This window comes from Myodes glareolus, chromosome 4, assembly GCF_982192425.1.
Source record: "Myodes glareolus chromosome 4, mMyoGla1.1, whole genome shotgun sequence".
Lineage (NCBI taxonomy): Eukaryota > Metazoa > Chordata > Mammalia > Rodentia > Cricetidae > Myodes > Myodes glareolus.
Window position 1 is genome coordinate 64,488,462 of NC_142029.1, and position 16,086 is coordinate 64,504,547.

The 16,086-nt window shown below is 45.0% G+C and overlaps 2 protein-coding genes across 5 annotated transcripts in view; one reads left to right on the forward strand and one right to left on the reverse strand.

Moving 5' to 3' along the window:
- Positions 1-11,243, forward strand: part of Pik3r4 (phosphoinositide-3-kinase regulatory subunit 4) — a 55,531-nt gene extending 44,288 nt beyond the window's left edge. For 3 of the 4 annotated variants that reach the window (XM_087905505.1, XM_087905504.1, XM_087905503.1), the window contains exons 15-20: positions 1,129-1,340; positions 5,375-5,506; positions 8,434-8,534; positions 9,619-9,707; positions 9,907-10,015; positions 10,736-11,243. In XM_087905505.1, the coding sequence (XP_087761631.1) occupies positions 1,129-1,340; positions 5,375-5,506; positions 8,434-8,534; positions 9,619-9,707; positions 9,907-10,015; positions 10,736-10,906 (814 nt within the window). In that variant the 3' untranslated portion in view covers positions 10,907-11,243. The remainder of the gene's footprint in view (positions 1-1,128; positions 1,341-5,374; positions 5,507-8,433; positions 8,535-9,618; positions 9,708-9,906; positions 10,016-10,735) is intronic. The other variant, XM_087905506.1, reaches the window with a different exon arrangement.
- The window catches only part of Col6a6 (collagen type VI alpha 6 chain), a 156,636-nt gene continuing 151,702 nt past the window's right edge, over positions 11,153-16,086 (reverse strand). The window contains exon 36 of the mRNA XM_087905507.1: positions 11,153-14,323. Coding sequence (XP_087761633.1) covers positions 14,128-14,323 — 196 coding nt within the window. The 3' untranslated portion in view covers positions 11,153-14,127. The remainder of the gene's footprint in view (positions 14,324-16,086) is intronic.

The following is a 16,086-nucleotide window of genomic DNA, read 5'->3' on the forward strand; positions in this document are numbered from 1 at the left end:
AAATGTTTATCTAAGAAAAGGTCAGCAAACTGTAGCCTATATTATGTTCAGAAAGTAAGAATGATTTTTGGCATTTTTAAGAATAAAGAATATGCAGCACAGATACATATAAAACTAAAAATTAAAATAAGTTACCAACTGATTTTTTAAAATCATGTCCTTTTTTATCTTCCTTGTATTTCCTCCCTCCTCTTCCTTGTTTGTGATACTGGAACCAAACACAAGTTCTTACGGATGCAAGTGCTCGGCTGCTGAGCTGTGCCCTCAGCCACGTGACATTCTTTTTAGGTTTAGAAGGACCTCAGCTCGAAACAAACAAGCAAAAAAAAAAGGAAAAGAAAAGAAAACCAGTTTTGGCATAGCCATGAAATAGAATAGAATGCTGCAATATGAAGAAGCGAGTTATTAGATCAAGGCATCAACATTGACTAATCTGAAATAACTTTTTCTAATTAATATGTCAGATTCAAAAGACTATCTGTCTCATGTTTCCAATTTATATGACATTCTGGGAAGGAACAAAATTGGTCTTTGCCACAAGTTGAGAGGACGGGTGGAGTTAGATTACAGCCAGGCTTCTCAGGGTACTTTAGAGGGTACCAGACGGTTTTATGTGGTTATGTGGGGGAGGATGTGTGTATTACAGATCTATGTATCTATAATAGTCTTTGTATTTCACACAAGGAACTAATTTTATTACTGTTTAAACAAGGTTGGTTTCTTAGTTTTGATAAATATTCTGGCTATATAAGATGGCAATATGAGGAGAAACTGAAGAAAAATGTTCAGAAGTTTTTCACACTCTTCTGAGTCTGAAATTTTTAAAAACTATTCATCTATACTTGCCTCATTGAGGTCACATAATTTTTATTTTATTTTTATTCTTTTTAGACAGGTTGTCAGCTCTAGCTGTCCTTGACCTTGATTCCATTGGTCAGGTCAACCTCAGATTCATATTTTCCCTGCCCCTTCTGCCTCTCAAGCCCTGGGATTAAAGGCTGCACCACTCCAACTGCCCAGTTTTTCTTTTTTGCCCATGGATAGGCTGTTGGTTTATCTCAAGTGGAAAGCCGTGCTCCCTTTTCAGTGACTGGAAAAGCCTGTGTATGTACCTCTGTGTTTCTGCAGGGTTCTGGATCAGAAGGAAGATGGATGTGTGGTGGACATGCAGCACTTCAACTCTGGAGCCCAGTCTGTCCTTGCCTACGCCACTGTGAATGGCTCTCTGGTTGGCTGGGACCTTAGGTCTTCAAGCAATGCATGGACTTTGAAGCATGACTTAAAGTCGGGTCTCATCACTTCCTTTGCTGTGGACATCCACCAGTGCTGGCTCTGCATAGGTAAGCCAACAGCTGTGTTGGGACACCGCCAACACCTGCAAGCAGCATTCTGGGAAAGTCAGCTTCTCCTGTTTGCTTTGATGATTTTTCCATCCCCGTTGTTTTCATAACTACAATGTTTTATAATGTGTGTTACATTTATTTTTCAATCAGGAGACTTGTATGAGGCTGGACGTGTAGCTCAGCTAGAATGCTTGCCTGATATGCCTAAGGCCCTGGCCATTTTCTCTAGCACCACACACGGAGTAGGAGAAAGGGTATGGTTGAGCGGGGTATGGTAGCGCGCCCTTGCGGTCACGGTGGTTGAGTAGAGTGTGGACCCTTGGAGTCAGGGTGCTTGGCCAGTAATGGCAAGAGGATCAGGAGTTCAGGTTACCGCAGCTACACAGTGAGTTCAAGGCTAGCTAGGGTTAGGTGAGACTGTGTCATCGTGTGAAAGGACGAAGTCAGCATCCTGAAACAGAGCAGCCATTCGTTCTTAGCCTTGTCTTGTGCTCGCAGCAGGTGAGAGCTGCTGGACTTCTCTGGGCTGTTGGAGAAGCTCCAACTTAAGGAGGGCAGCATTTGAGATTGAGCCAACACTTGAAATTCCTGTGACCTCAAGCAAGCGACTTAATGCTGAGTCGTAGCGTCTTCATCTTCTAATGGGACTAATTCCTTCAAGGCTGCTTTGATGCAGTGAGTGGCAGCATCCATCTGAGGGCCCAGGCAAAGCAGAACAGTGGGTTTCTGTTTGCCATCCTCCACTCTCTTTTGCCCAAGACTGAAGATGCATGCTATCTTTCATCTATGTTTTGTTTTTAAAGTGTTTCTAAGTTCGGAAAATCATACACTCTAGTGTGACCCTTACCACAAACAGAATACGCATGACTTTGATAATTGCCTTTAATCAGTTTTTAAAATTCTTTGAAAGCTGTATTGTTTACTCTTTGATAATTTCATACATGTATACTTTGTATTTTGAACATATTCACTTCTCACCTCTCCCTGTGCACTCCTCCACCCCTTCCCAACTTCATGTTCCTTTAAAAGAAAGAAATACTAAGTCTCATGTGCTTTGCCCAGATGCCTGGGTTGAGGGCGGTAACCCGAGGCAGCTTGCTTCAATCACCACCTCCCCTTCCGCTAGCACCGTCCACTGCTGCTGTCTTCTCGGTTACCAGGGATCGTGAGCCCCTCCTTTCCAGACTGTGGACTGGCCTCTCTTGTGTAGACATCCGCAGCTATGTGAGGTCATGACACTGTGTTACCCAGGTCCTCCATGTCTGCTTCCAGTCTTCCCGACCCTGTGGCTTCTGTAGGGAACTGTGTAGGGTAGCTCCCAGTGAGCACTCAGTGTGGGAGTTATCCTCCCCCACCCTCCATTCGTCCCTCTTTTCCCTGTCTGATCTCCTGTTTTCTGCTGTCTTCCCTCCCACCCCATGGCCCCTTTCTAGTTTCCTGGATTCAAAAGTGCTCCAAGTGTAACACAGTTCTAAGGATCTGATGCTTGGATCTGTATGAGTGAGAACATGTGATGTTGTCTTTCTGAATCTTTATTATGTAAGTGTGATGCTTCTAGTCCCATCTATTTACCCTAAAATTTCCTAATTTTAGTGTTCTTTACAGCTGAGTAAATTTCATTGAGTATAGGTACCACGTTTTCATTATCCTTTCAACAGTCCATGGACATCTGAGCTGTTGTTCCATTTCCTAACTATTGGGAATAGAGCAGTACTGAACATGGATTAGTAGATGTCTCTCCAGGACAGTATAGAATCCTTTGGGTGTTTGCCCAAGATCAGTATAACTGAGTCATACGATAGATCTGTTTCTAGCCTTTTCAGGAAGCTTCACACTGACTTCCAGAGAGGCTGTGCCTGTTTGTACTCCCAGCAGCCCTGAGTAAGGGCTGCCTGCTTCTCCTATGCCCTCACCAGCCCTGAGCGAGGCTCCCCTTCTCCCACACCCTCACCAGCCCCGAGTAAGGGCTCCCCACTTCTTCCACACCCTCACCAGCCCTGAGCAAGACCCCCTTCTCACGCCCTCACCAGTATCAGTTTTCCTTTACTTTAACCAATGTAAAACCCTTCTTCCATTTTCTGTCCCCACTGTTTCTTGCCCTTTTCAAAATGTCACAGAAGTGGAATCATGCGGTGTGCGTGTTGTCTCTTCACCAGACATGAAGTGTGTAAGGCTTTTCCATTGTTTTCGTGTTATTTTTCATTTTATTTATAAACAGTTGAGTGCTGACCACCCGTGCTTCAGTTGGATGACTGAATTGTTTCTAGTTTAGGACTTTTCTGAGTAAATTTGCAAGTAGGTTTTTGTAAAAACTCTAATTCTTTTTCATATACCCATGAGTAGGATTGCTGGTTAAAAAAAATATTTAAATTTCTAGTTTTAATTGCAGTAATGCTACTGTGTATATAAGGGATACAATGTGATATTCCAACACATGTTTATATTGATAAATGATAAATAAATCAGGTAGTTAGGAAATCTGTCACCTCACATATTTTATGATAAAATTATTAAAAACCTTCAGTAATTGGAAAATACTATGCATTGCCATTAATTATAGTGACAGTTCTGTATGTCACTAATTATTATAATTATTAATTATTATTATTATTACTATAATGACAATTCTGTATGCCACTAAAGCACCTTATATCGCTTGGCCTTTTCACTGGTTCTCACCACCTTCTTCCCCCTTTTTCTCTGTTTTCAAAAGTCACATTTCTCCCATGGTGTGGTGTGGGTTTTTCTTTTGTATTTGAGACAGGGTCCTAATGTATCTAGGCTGGTTGATGATCCCTAAGAATGACCTTGAACTTCTGATCTTCCTGCCTCTGTCTCCCAAGTGCTGGGCAACACCATGTCTGCCTCATGTGGTACTGGGCCTGGAGCCGGGACTTCGTATGCTAAGCAAGCACTCTGCCAGTTGACATGTGTCCCCAGGCCCCTCCCTTGCAGGCTTCTTTGAATATGTTCCTTCAAAGTACCATGTTTTCTTCTTTCTCTCATACCCAGAGAAGTTAAGGTGTTCTGTGCTTGAGTTCTGGATTCCTTAGCCTGCACTCTCATTAATTATCTGCCCTTTCCTGTATTCATTTTATGTAACTTTGGAAGCTGGTACCATCGAGAGCAGTGCAGAAGATAAGAGTGCACAGCTAGCAAGTTCATGGAGGAAAGTGGTGTTGCAGGCGTCCTGAGCAGCTCTGGGGAGGCCACTGATGCCACCTGCGGCTGTTTCTGTCATTGTCATGTAGTGTGGCAAAGAGACATGGCGGGACCCACTGTCCTTCTGTCCATCTCTCTTGTGGAATTGGAGACTGCCAAATTCAGCTTCGTCTTCTCTACAGCTTCTGTGTGGGTGCCTTTGACGGTTAATAACAGTGCCAGTATTTAATGAATTATTCATTTTGAATTTACGTTCATTAGACTGCACTATAATTGCATTATGATAAGTGCTTTATGGCTGTTATTTGATAACCATGGCTGCTATTTGAAACTGGAGAAACAACTTCATAGGAGCAAAGCCTTCTCTCTTCCCTTCTTGGCAGTACTGGGAGTTGATTCTAGGGCCTTATGCACACTAGGCAATCACTGCCCTGCTGAGCTATGGACATAATCCCGTTTTCAGGTTTTGTCTTGAAACATGGTTTCACCAAGTTGCTCAGGCTGGTCTTAAACTTGAACTACTCTCAGCCTCCAGAGTAGCTGAGATTGTAGGCTTGTGATACAGGGCCTGGCAACAAAGTCTTTATCTCAGCGACCAGAGCAGTTCTAAAACGCCTTATCCAGGCTTGGGTATGGTTGTGCATGCCTTTAATCCTGGTACTAGTGAGGTAGAAGCAGGCTTATCTCTTTGAGGCCAGCCTCAAAATACATAGCAAAATAAAATACATAACAAGTTCCAGGCCAGCCAGCAAGACATAGATCAAAAATCTAAAAATATATTCATCCGAAGGCAACACGTTTGCCATTGTTGTAAATGTGGCGTCATGTACTTTGCTTAGATTTTAATGGTTTGTGCCTTTTAACTTGAGGCACGAGCAGCGGTACCATGGCGTGTTGGGACATGAGGTTCCAGTTGCCGATTTCCAGCCACTGCCATCCCTCCAGAGCTCGCATCCGGCGCCTCTCCATGCACCCCTTGTACCAGTCCTGGGTAATTGCAGGTAAGATGCAGGGCCGACACTCAGACTGGGAAATTACATTGTGTGTTGTTGCTGAGTCTCTTGCTCTTAGAGTTTTTAGTTCACATACGAACTAAGTGCTCGATTCTTTTCATCTGGAAGCTGCCCACCATTATTTTTAAGTCAGAAGGGATGCCACTCTTCTTTCTTCCATCATCTTTCATCTTAATTTTTAATTTATTTTACATCCACTCCTCAGAAAAGGTAAGGCCTCCCATGAGGAGTCAACAAAGCCTGGCATATCAAGTTGAGGCAGGACCAAGCTCCTCCTTCTGCATCAAGGCTAAGCCAGGCATCCCGTCATAGGAAATGGGTTCCAAAAAGCCTGTCTCTGCCTCTCAAGTGCTGGGATTAAAGGCATGTGCCACCTCCTGGCTCTTGAGCTGTCTCTTTAATGTGTATCGGTGTGTTGCCTGCATACCTGTCTGTGCACCAGTGTGTGTAGTGCCCTTGGAGGCTGGAAAAAGGTGTCATATCACCAGGGACTGGAGGTAGGTTGTAAAGTCTAGGAATCAAACCTTGGTCTCTGGAAAAGCAGCCAGTGCTCTTAATTGTAGAGCTATTTCTCCAGCCTCATTTAGATATATCTTTGAAATTAATTTTTCTTATCTGTAAGGTATGCTTGACAACACCCTGTAAGAATTGAAGTGAAGACAGGAAGTGATGGCATATGGCTTTAATCCCAGCACTTGGGAGGCAGAAGCAGGTGGATCTCTGTGAATTTGAGCCAGCCCTGTCTGTTAGAGCTAGTTCCAGGACAGCTAGAGCTGTTACACAGAGAAACCCTGTCTCGAAAAACAAAACAAAACAAAACAACAACAAAAGAATCAAGGTGAAATCAGTCTGAGCAGCACACTGTGCTTGACAGGCTTCTGGTAGCTTTAGGTTTCTCATTTGTTCTCTTATATATACGGTCCACATTCTGGAATGAATTTGGAGAAAGGAGAACGCCAGCTAGCACAGCTGTCCCCTGGCCACTGTGACATGAGCTGCTCCAGGCTGCCAGTGTCCCCCTCCTTGCCATGGTGGACTGTTGGTGAGCCAAAATGAACCCAGAGTCATTTTGCTCAGGTCATGGCAACGGATAGATAGACAAATACACCAAGCAACAGCCAAACTCTACAATGGTTCAAATGCTTTTCCATCCAGTTAGGATCCCAGCAAGGCGGGCTTCTTTCTAAAGGCTCCTGTACACAGGTGTGGGTAGAGAGGCGTCACACAAGACATGTGCTTAATGGGAGAGTGGCCGGAGGTGCTGTGGGGATCTGGTTATTGGCGTTTACAAAGTTGTTGACTATAAAGGCCACCTTAAGAGGAACAGTGATTTACTTGTGCGTGGGGCGGGGGGGAGTAGAGGGGAGAATGAGCAGGCTCCCACACACCCGAGCACATGTGGAGGTCAGGGGAAAATTTTCCAGTCACTTATCTCTTGCTTGTTTTCGAGGCAGGCTCCCTCCTGTTTCTGTTGCTGAGTTATGTCCTCTAGGCTAGCTGCCTTCCAGGCTTACAGGCGAGTCCTCTGTCTCCGCCTGCCATCTGACTTCCAGAATGCTGGGATTACAGACAGATGTACACCACTGCTTCTGGTGCTTTACTTGGATTTAGGGATCAAACATGGGCCATAGAGCTGTGTAGCAAGCACTCTGACCCTCTGAGCCATCCAAACGGTGCTCTTCGAGGTGAAGCAGCCCTTTGCTGTTGGTCTCCTGTCGGGGCTCTTCATATTTGATGAATTAACACAGACAATGGATTGAAGTTAGAAGTTTGAGCTGTGAGCGTTCTGTGGGCGGAGTAAGTGTACTGTCAGACCACATTGGAGGCTATGGGAGACTCCACTGCTTGCTCTTCCTATTTGGTTTGGCTAATGTCCCCTCTTTGGAGTGGAAACAAAGCACTAATAGACTTAGTGTTGATCATGAGTCTGCCTCCCTCTTACAGACATGCTTACAATTGTATTTAGGGCCCACTGAATAATCCTGAATAATTCAACCCTTTCAAGCCTTAGTTACATCTTTGAAATCACTTTGTCATTTAAGGCAACATTTACAGGTTCATTTACAGACATTTGGGGGTCTTTTTTCTTTAGATTGCTACTGGTTAAGCTCATTTAGAAGCCAGATGGAACAGGAGCCTAGTGTGTGATCCATACGGGCCAGACCTCAAAGAGAGAGTGCAGTGCACACTCACCCTGTGCTTTCTCCCATCATCCCCTTCATTTGCTCTAGCCTCACTAATTGGTCCATCCCTCCTGCTTCTTTAGTACCCCACAAGTGCGGAAGCTCCCTGCAGTAGCAGATTCCCTGCTGTTTGCATCTTCCCCTCAGTGACCAGAACAGTGCCCACAGTGAATAGTGTCAGCTCAGTGGATGAATCCTGTATATTGTCGCTCCCTCCAGCACAGCACCTAAGGACAGATTCTCCGTCTGGCCCACGGTTTCTACTTTTCTAGCCGCATCTATCCCTGTCACACATACCCTTCAGTTAGATCAAAACACCGTGAACTTTTGCCTACTCAGTTCATTCTGCCTGAAATGGGCCACCTGCTGTTCCATCTGTCCAGCCTTTTTGGGCCTGGGTAGGACGTTTTGCCCCAGCCCACGAGACAGGTTGTTTCCATGTGTCTTTTCTTTTTCCTTTCTCCTTTTATACTGTAGATTCTTGAGGGGGAAACCTGTGTCATTTGCTCTTCCACTCTGTCGTCTCTTCACGGCCTGGCTGGAATGCAGTGTATTTTTACTGTTAGCATTAAGAACAGTTTTCTCACTCATCCAGTCTGAGAAGTTGTGCTGTTATTTTAAGAATTTTAGGATTTTTGCAGGATGGAAACAAGTGGAAATAGGTGCATCCTGCGTTGCATTTGGTGCCCGGATGTGAAAGACGAGCTAACAGTTCTTGTCTTTGTCTCTCAGCTGTTCAGGGCAACAATGAAGTCTCCATGTGGGACATGGAGACCGGAGACAGGAGACTGACGCTCTGGGCCAGCAGTGCGCCGCCACTGTCTGAATTACAGGTTTGTCACCAGTGTTTACTGCACCTCCATCTTAAGCATCTTTAGGCGTTTTAGCCAGCATGCTCTTATGAATTTTATAGTTATCTTATTTGTGTTTTTATAACACGAACTATCACGTGCCCATTGTACCTGTTTTCTAATTCTTTTAGCTTGCTGGGTCTGCTCCATTGGATGTTGTGATCCCACATTGGAGGTCCTGTAGATATAGATCAAGCAAAGCCTATTTACTGGAGAATGCAGAGAGTCCCCTGGCTTAGGGTTTATCTCTACATGGTGGTGTAAAAGGAATGTGCATTCCCTAGTATAAGCTTTGAACGTGGTGTAAAAGGAATGTGCATTCACTAGTATAAGCTTTGAACGTGGTGTAAAAGGAATGTGCATTCACTAGTATAAGCTTTGAATTTTGATCTTCTCCCAGGCTGGTGGCCTGTGCTCTGGTCCTCTTGTGATGCTGATGTGGCAGTGAGCTGTAGCTCCTGGTTAGGCCATAAAGGTGAACAGCCAGTTTTCTAGATTAGAAATAGCACTGGGCTAGATCCCCAACACAATTTGAGCATCTGGACCTTGTATGAGTGGCTCTTGGGATAGATTTGACTATTGGTCTTAATGCCAGGAGTGTCTTGACAAGTTAGCTAAACGTAGGAAAGGTTTGATCCCCACTTAGGTCTCTTGGAAAGTGTTCTGAAGTTAGCATCTGACAGGGTCTGAGTGTGTAGCCCAAGCTGGCCTTGAGCTGGTGATTCTCTGGCTTCTTCCTCCCAGAGCACTGGAACTACTGGTGCACACCACCATGCTCAGCCTGGGGGTCTTTTTGGAGGGCACACTGGAGATTGGATGCAGGGTCTTGCACTGCTGTGTGTGCGCTCTACCCTGAGCTACACCTGCAGCCCTTCCAAGCAGTTAGTTAGGGCCTGAAGTTCCCCCAGGAGAAAAGGATGAGAGACCATTTACCCAGGTCTCATGTCTTGAGGTATGAACTGCCTGTACAGCTATTGACAGTTAATTCACTTCTACTAAAAACGACATTGTCATTTATGGAACATGCTGATGCCTTTTATTTGACCTTGTGTTTCTTTCCTTCAAGCCTTCGCCTCATAGCGTCCATGGCATCTACTGCAGCCCTGCAGATGGAAATCCTATCCTGTTGACAGCTGGCTCAGACATGAAAATAAGGTGCCGTGACTCAAAGACTGCTTCAGTTTATAAGAGAGATTCTCAGTGTTGGCAGTGTGATGTTAACTCATCAGGACCTTGCCAGACAGATTAATGCCATGCTACTGAATCTAGAAAAATCTTTTCCTGATACATTGTTTTTGTGTAAGCCAATAATATTAACTGCAGCTCTTACCACCGTTTATTTCCTCTCCCCTAGGTTCTGGGACTTGGTTTCCCCAGAAAGGTCCTATGTTGTGGCGGGAAGCGTGAGTCCACCGTCTGTGTCCTACTACAAGAAGATAATAGAAGGCACTGAGGTCGTCCAGGTACGGGCGTGGTTTCTCCTAACTCTGGGCCCAAGGGTAGCTTTGACCAGAATCGATAGTTGAAAGGTTTTTTTAAAAGAATGTCTTTATTTTTATTTCTGTGGGTGGGAAGAATGGGCCAGGAACCAGGGTCTGGCCACACAGCTCAGTTCACTGCTCTTGCTTCCCGTCCCAAGTGATGGGGTTGTACCTGGACACCATCACACCTCACTCACTTTGTCAAGTTTAAAGATGAATTTTATCACGGTATAAAAAGGTCTAGGAAATGCATTAAGAAATACTGCCTTCCTTTTATAAGCGAGAAGGTTAGAAACAGGTTACTAAGAAGGTTAGCTTTTGTCCCAGATTACATAGTTAATGGAACAGGAAATTGACACCCCAGCATGGACATTGACCCCCAAAGCACATGTGTTGACCTAGAGAATGTGAGATACACTGGCCAGAGTAGGCATTCCATAAGAGTGTTTAAAAATGTCAGAATATCAAGTATGTATCTCTGTTCCTTCCAGTTAATATGCACACAGACTATGCTGACCCATTTATAGTGACTACTTACACAATCTAATGATTGGGGACCTCGAAGGTCACTTTAGATTCTTTCTCTCTGCTGCATGACGACTTTAAACAGGTGTTAACTTCCTAGCCACAGGAATACGTCAAGAGGTAGAATGCACACAGGTTTAACTTCAAGCCTTTGTTTTGACTTCGAATTTCTAACAGGAAATTCAGAATAAGCAGAAGGTAGGACCAAGTGATGACACCCCTCGAAGGGGCCCAGAGTCTCTTCCCATGGGACATCATGACATCATCACAGATATTGCCACCTTCCAGACAACTCAGGGCTTCATCGTGACTGCTTCTAGAGACGGGATTGTGAAGGTGTGGAAATAATCCTGCGGACTTCTATAAAATGTTGTAAAAATTATAAATGTACCATAATTCAAGAAAAGGATTTCTGGAGAACATGGTTTTTGAAGTGTCTGTATTACTGTTTTGTGGCTAAACAAATCTCAGCCACAGTGGGTAAGGATGACATGGCACATTTATTCATGTGCATCTCTGAAGAGTTGGCCAGATAGCACAGTCTGGGAGCTCTCACTGTATATGGAACAGGTGAGGAATGTAAAAAAATGAAGATGAATATGATGCCAGTTTATTTTGTATGGAAAATGATTGTAAGCTATTATGTAAACATACTTTTGTTATTATAAATGCTATTCAAACTGCAGGTAAATCTGTTCAAGCATCCTGAGAGTTGGGGTGTTTTTGGGGCAACATTACAGTGGTAAACAGAAGCAGGGATGAACTATGACGGGGGCAGCGGCCCTGAGTTGAGTTTCTGTGCATCAGCTCGAGAGCAGTGTGGCCCTGCCTGGTCATCATTGTTATAGGCTCTACCAAAATCCCATCAGCTTGCGTTTGCCAATGAAAATTATTTACTTAATGCATGAAAAAGAGAATGCTCCAGTTAAAAACATACCAAACTTTAGAAGGTCCATAGTTGCTTTTCCAGTCAGATAAAAATTTGGAAGCCAACAGATTTCTGTTTGTATGCAAACCCAATTCTCTTCATCTTAGAAAGGGCTTATGCTGTTCAGAATGAGTTTGCTGAGGATAAGTGCAGCCGAGTAGATAAATATCATGTACATTTTCATAACTCTCTTGTTCTATACAGACCCGGTTGGTTCCTGACAGTTGGCATGTCCAGTTTCTGGATGGCTTAGACTGCAGAAGGGTGAGGAGATGCCAGTCATTCAGAAGGTCAAAGTTGGCAGTGTCGGCTCTGACTGGAGTTGTAGACTTTGGGAGCTTGGCATGGTCACTGCTCAGTTGTACATCTTGTGTGCTAAGACCAGAGAGTCGTAGGGGCGCGGGCATTGTTTCCCGTGATGAATGGGCCTCAGGCATGGAGCTGTTGGATAACGGAGTGTTTGACAGAGACCTGGCCTCATCCTCCATTTACTCCCCATTGCTCCCACACCTATCTTACAAGTCACCCTCTTTGAAAGAAGTTTATTTCCCTGAATTGGTTCTGACACGTGGTTTCGCGATAATGGGCGGCAGACCCACTGCGGTCAGTTATAAGTATTTTGAAGCCGAGGTGCACCAGTAATGCTGACTGTGTTTCTTGACTTAAGTCAGCCTTACTACATTTAGAGTCAGCCTAGTTTTTTTTCCCATTTCTACTTTTTGGAGACAGAAGTCATAAATCTGGGAATTGGGGGTCTTAAAATTTTTAATTTGTGTTTGTCGTGCCCTGGGCATCTGATCTGGAGCAAGAGTTACTGGCAGCTGTGAGCCACCCAGTTGGAGGGCTGGAAGCTCAACTCCAGCTCTCGGAAGGAGCAACCTCTTAACTGCAAATCCATCTCTAATACCAGGGGCTGACTTTTCAAAAAAATGAATCATTTGCAGCAGTCCTCAGACCTTTAATCTGCTAAGGATTAAAAATATGGCCCAAAATGCTAAAATAATTTTAATCACCAAGTAATTTTTAAATGTACTTAACCAACACAGAAAAAAATATACATTTTAAAAGTGTCTTCAACAATAAGTATCTGTGTTCAGCCAAAGTTACTTAGAAAAGCCCCTGGCTTTTAAAATCCCTCTTAAATATTGCTCAGCAATTTCCCGTGATGACACAGAATCTTCCCAAGCCTCTAAGCACCTTTAGGATACATGAAGCCGACATGCACCTGAGTACAGACTGGCTGTCACTCCCAGGCCTCGTGCTCCTCAGAAGGTTCTGGGAGCTGTCTGCGTGCAGTTGCCCGGGAGTGGTGGCACAAAGGGTTCTAAAGGAAAAAATCATGCCCATGATTCGTGCTTCCAGATTCCCTGAGCAGAGGTAAAGAGAAGAAAATCTGAACACACTCTGCTGGCCTGCGGTGTCAGTTCCTACTTCCCACACATCCACACATAGCTTCCTTTCTGAAGACCGACATTCTGCCTGGCGGCGCCATCGCTGCTAGTTGAAGAGCCAGCTGTGAACCCAGGTGAGGTTTGAACAATGGGCCTCAACATAGTGCGACTTTAATGTTTAGTTGTTGAAAATAGCCTCATCCTAAGAATAAAGAAGTGGGTGGGGCGACAAAGCCATGATGGAATACTTGAGAGGCGACTCTAAGACTTCCTGCTGACTTACTCTAGTCTCTGGCGTTTGATCAAATCAAGTTTCGGGGTTTTCTTACACCCCAAGCTCAGTGCCATTGAAATGTCGTTCTGAGCTCTGCCAGTCCTGCTTGGTGCTGCTCACTGTGGCTCAAATGCTCGCTACCCAGTGGGTAAAGGAACTCAGCCCAAATCATGACACCATTGTCAGTCTTCCTGTCTGGGGAACAGGAAGTAAAAGTTAATAAATGACCTTAGCAGAGAGCCACCGAGACAGCTTGCCAGGAAGTCTCGTACAGGACACGGAGCCCAGGAGCGTGACTCGGGTTCCCGGAGAACCGGTGAGTTTCTCAGAGTTTAGGAAGAGTGAGAGCTGGAGAGAGTCACTCTCCTTCCTACCAGACCAGGCAGACAACTCTGGGAGGCCAGAGGCAACCTTCCGGCACAAACCTGCCCCAGGCCAGCCAGTCTGCCAAGGCAGTGCTGAAATGGAAGCCAGGAAGGTGAGATTTCCCAAACCAGGACATATAAACAGCATCAGTTTCTCGGGTGAATGTTTGAGAGCTCCACGACATTGTCTGATAAAACAGGTGAACATTAAAGGGGCAGCTTGGAAAATAGCATAGGGTTGCAATTAAGAGTTTACATGGTCACATGCATACATTGTTAAAAAATCAACTTCAAAATTAGGTCTCCATTCAACTTTTCAAAGCACATCTTTCATTCTTCAATTTCCTGATGTTAATAGTTCCCACTATCATTCTCAGAGTGCTGGGATTGTCTGTCAGGAGCCGTCAAGAAAACCTGTAAGATTCACCTTAATATCATGAGTGTAGGGGTCGAGGTACCTGATCGTCTCCAGCCATGGGCTTGTTCTTCCCTCCAGAGCAGCCATCCAGATGCTGGTGTGCAGCCGGTTAAGCACCTCAGAGTTCAGGAGTGGGTTTGGTTCTAAGTTCAAAGTCAGACCATGGCTAAATCCCCAAGGCTGTTCGATCACTTCATTTGCCATGTGCAAACGTAGATTTGGTCACCCCTTTCCCATGTTTAAAGGTATGGAATCTCCTTCTGGAAAGACTTGAAATAGCATCTCGGCTCCGTCTCAGTGCACTTGAAAGGCGTTTTTTATCTTGAAAGAGCTTTGCTGCCTCCGATGCGTGGCCTTTGAGGATAGCTTTCTGTGGTCCCGAGACATAGCTGCACAGCAGAAGAGAACAGTGTGAGGCAAGCCCTCCCGGCTCCCCGTTTACCTTTCTTCCTCACCGCACCCCCTCCAGGGTAACTTCTAAAAACCACTAAAGTAGAGATTTACATTGGTCTACCGTAGTGGTTCTCAACCTACCTAATTGTGCAACCCTTTAATACAGCCTCTTGCTATGGTGATCCCAACCAATTCCATTGCTGCTTCATAACTGTAATTTTGCTACTATTATGAATCATAATGTAAATATTTGATATGCAGGATATCTGATATGTGACCCCAAGGGGGGTCACAACCCACAGGTTGAGGACCACTGGCCTATCAGAAACTAACAAACTTAACATCTTAAAGTACGCAGAAGTGTAATTCCAGCGTCAGAATTTCTTCTTCATGGAGTACATTCCGTCCTGATTTATGCGCGGTCTTGCTAATTACTGACACTGGGGTTCGGACGCTGCCTCACCTATGAGTTTCCCAGCTCCTCTCGCCCTCCCCATCTCTCAGCAGACACTTTTATCTTCCTCATAACTCTTAGCATGGTCAGAGTCTTCCACGGCTTGTATACAGCTTCATGACCTGCAGTCCACACTTCTACTACCCAGGGTAAGTTTCAGGGGCCAGCGCCACCTCCCATAGTCATTCTCAGTGTTTGTCTAGTGTTGGGCTGCAGGGATACCACTCTCCCTCCCACCTGCCCAGCTGTACACCCAGATGCCCACCCTCCGCCCTGCAGAAGGCAGGTAGGTGTGTTACAGACGACGCAGATTACAATAGAACTGTTGGGCAGGTGCAAAACAAGTCCTGGGGTTAGGAGTACCCCCAACAACAAGCAGCTGAAGCAACAGCTGCTGTCCTCAAGTCTCATTGCCATGGTTCTCATTTGGGTACAAAGAGAATGAAGTCTAAAGAGGTGATGGTGATGTAGCCGCAGCTGTACCCCACCATCCCTAAGTCTAAGGTCAGGGTGAACGTGCACTGAATTAGACTTTTACTTAAGACATTATTGCACATTCAAAAATTCTTGGAATTGTGGTCAGGAGAAGTCAAGGTCAGAACTGTGGAACATTCTGATCTGCTTCCTGCCACCATGTTACCTGTGAGATGTACCTGGCCTCGCAAACACCAGTGTGCAGAGAAGGAGCACGGCGGGAAAATATGGGGAAGATGTGCATTTTCCGGTTCTCAAGCGCATGCACACCCTGCCCTCTGCCCACCTCACACAACTCCTTTTTCTTTCGTCTAGAAAGAGGTGGGCAGAAACAAAACAAAGAAGACCATGCCACCCACAGACTATCTCTGCCTGAGCTTCTGAACGCGGCTCATGGTGTTTGTCCCTCAGTCCTTCCCATCTATGCTTCCAGGGACAAAGTTGACCAAGTGTCCAGGTGTAGGAACAGCAGCCGTGGCTCAGCATCAGTACAGTCTCCTCACACCTGCCCATTTCTGCACTAAATATTACAAGTTGGATTTGCCCAAGTCACAATTATTATCTATATGCATAGAACATGATTATTGATCACGGAAGAGGAATTCTTTTAAATAGCTCTGAAGAGGAGGATAGTTGGAGACAGGTGCTGTGAAGGGGGATGGGAAAGTGGGGGTGGACTTTAACTGGGGGTATGTGATAATATGAGGGGGGAGGAAGGAGAGAGAACACTAAAGAGTTTTGAAACAACATACAGGGACATTTCGTAAGTACCTATATATGTGTGTGTGTGTGTTGTACATATACATGTTCTGTGTGTCTATATTTTAATAG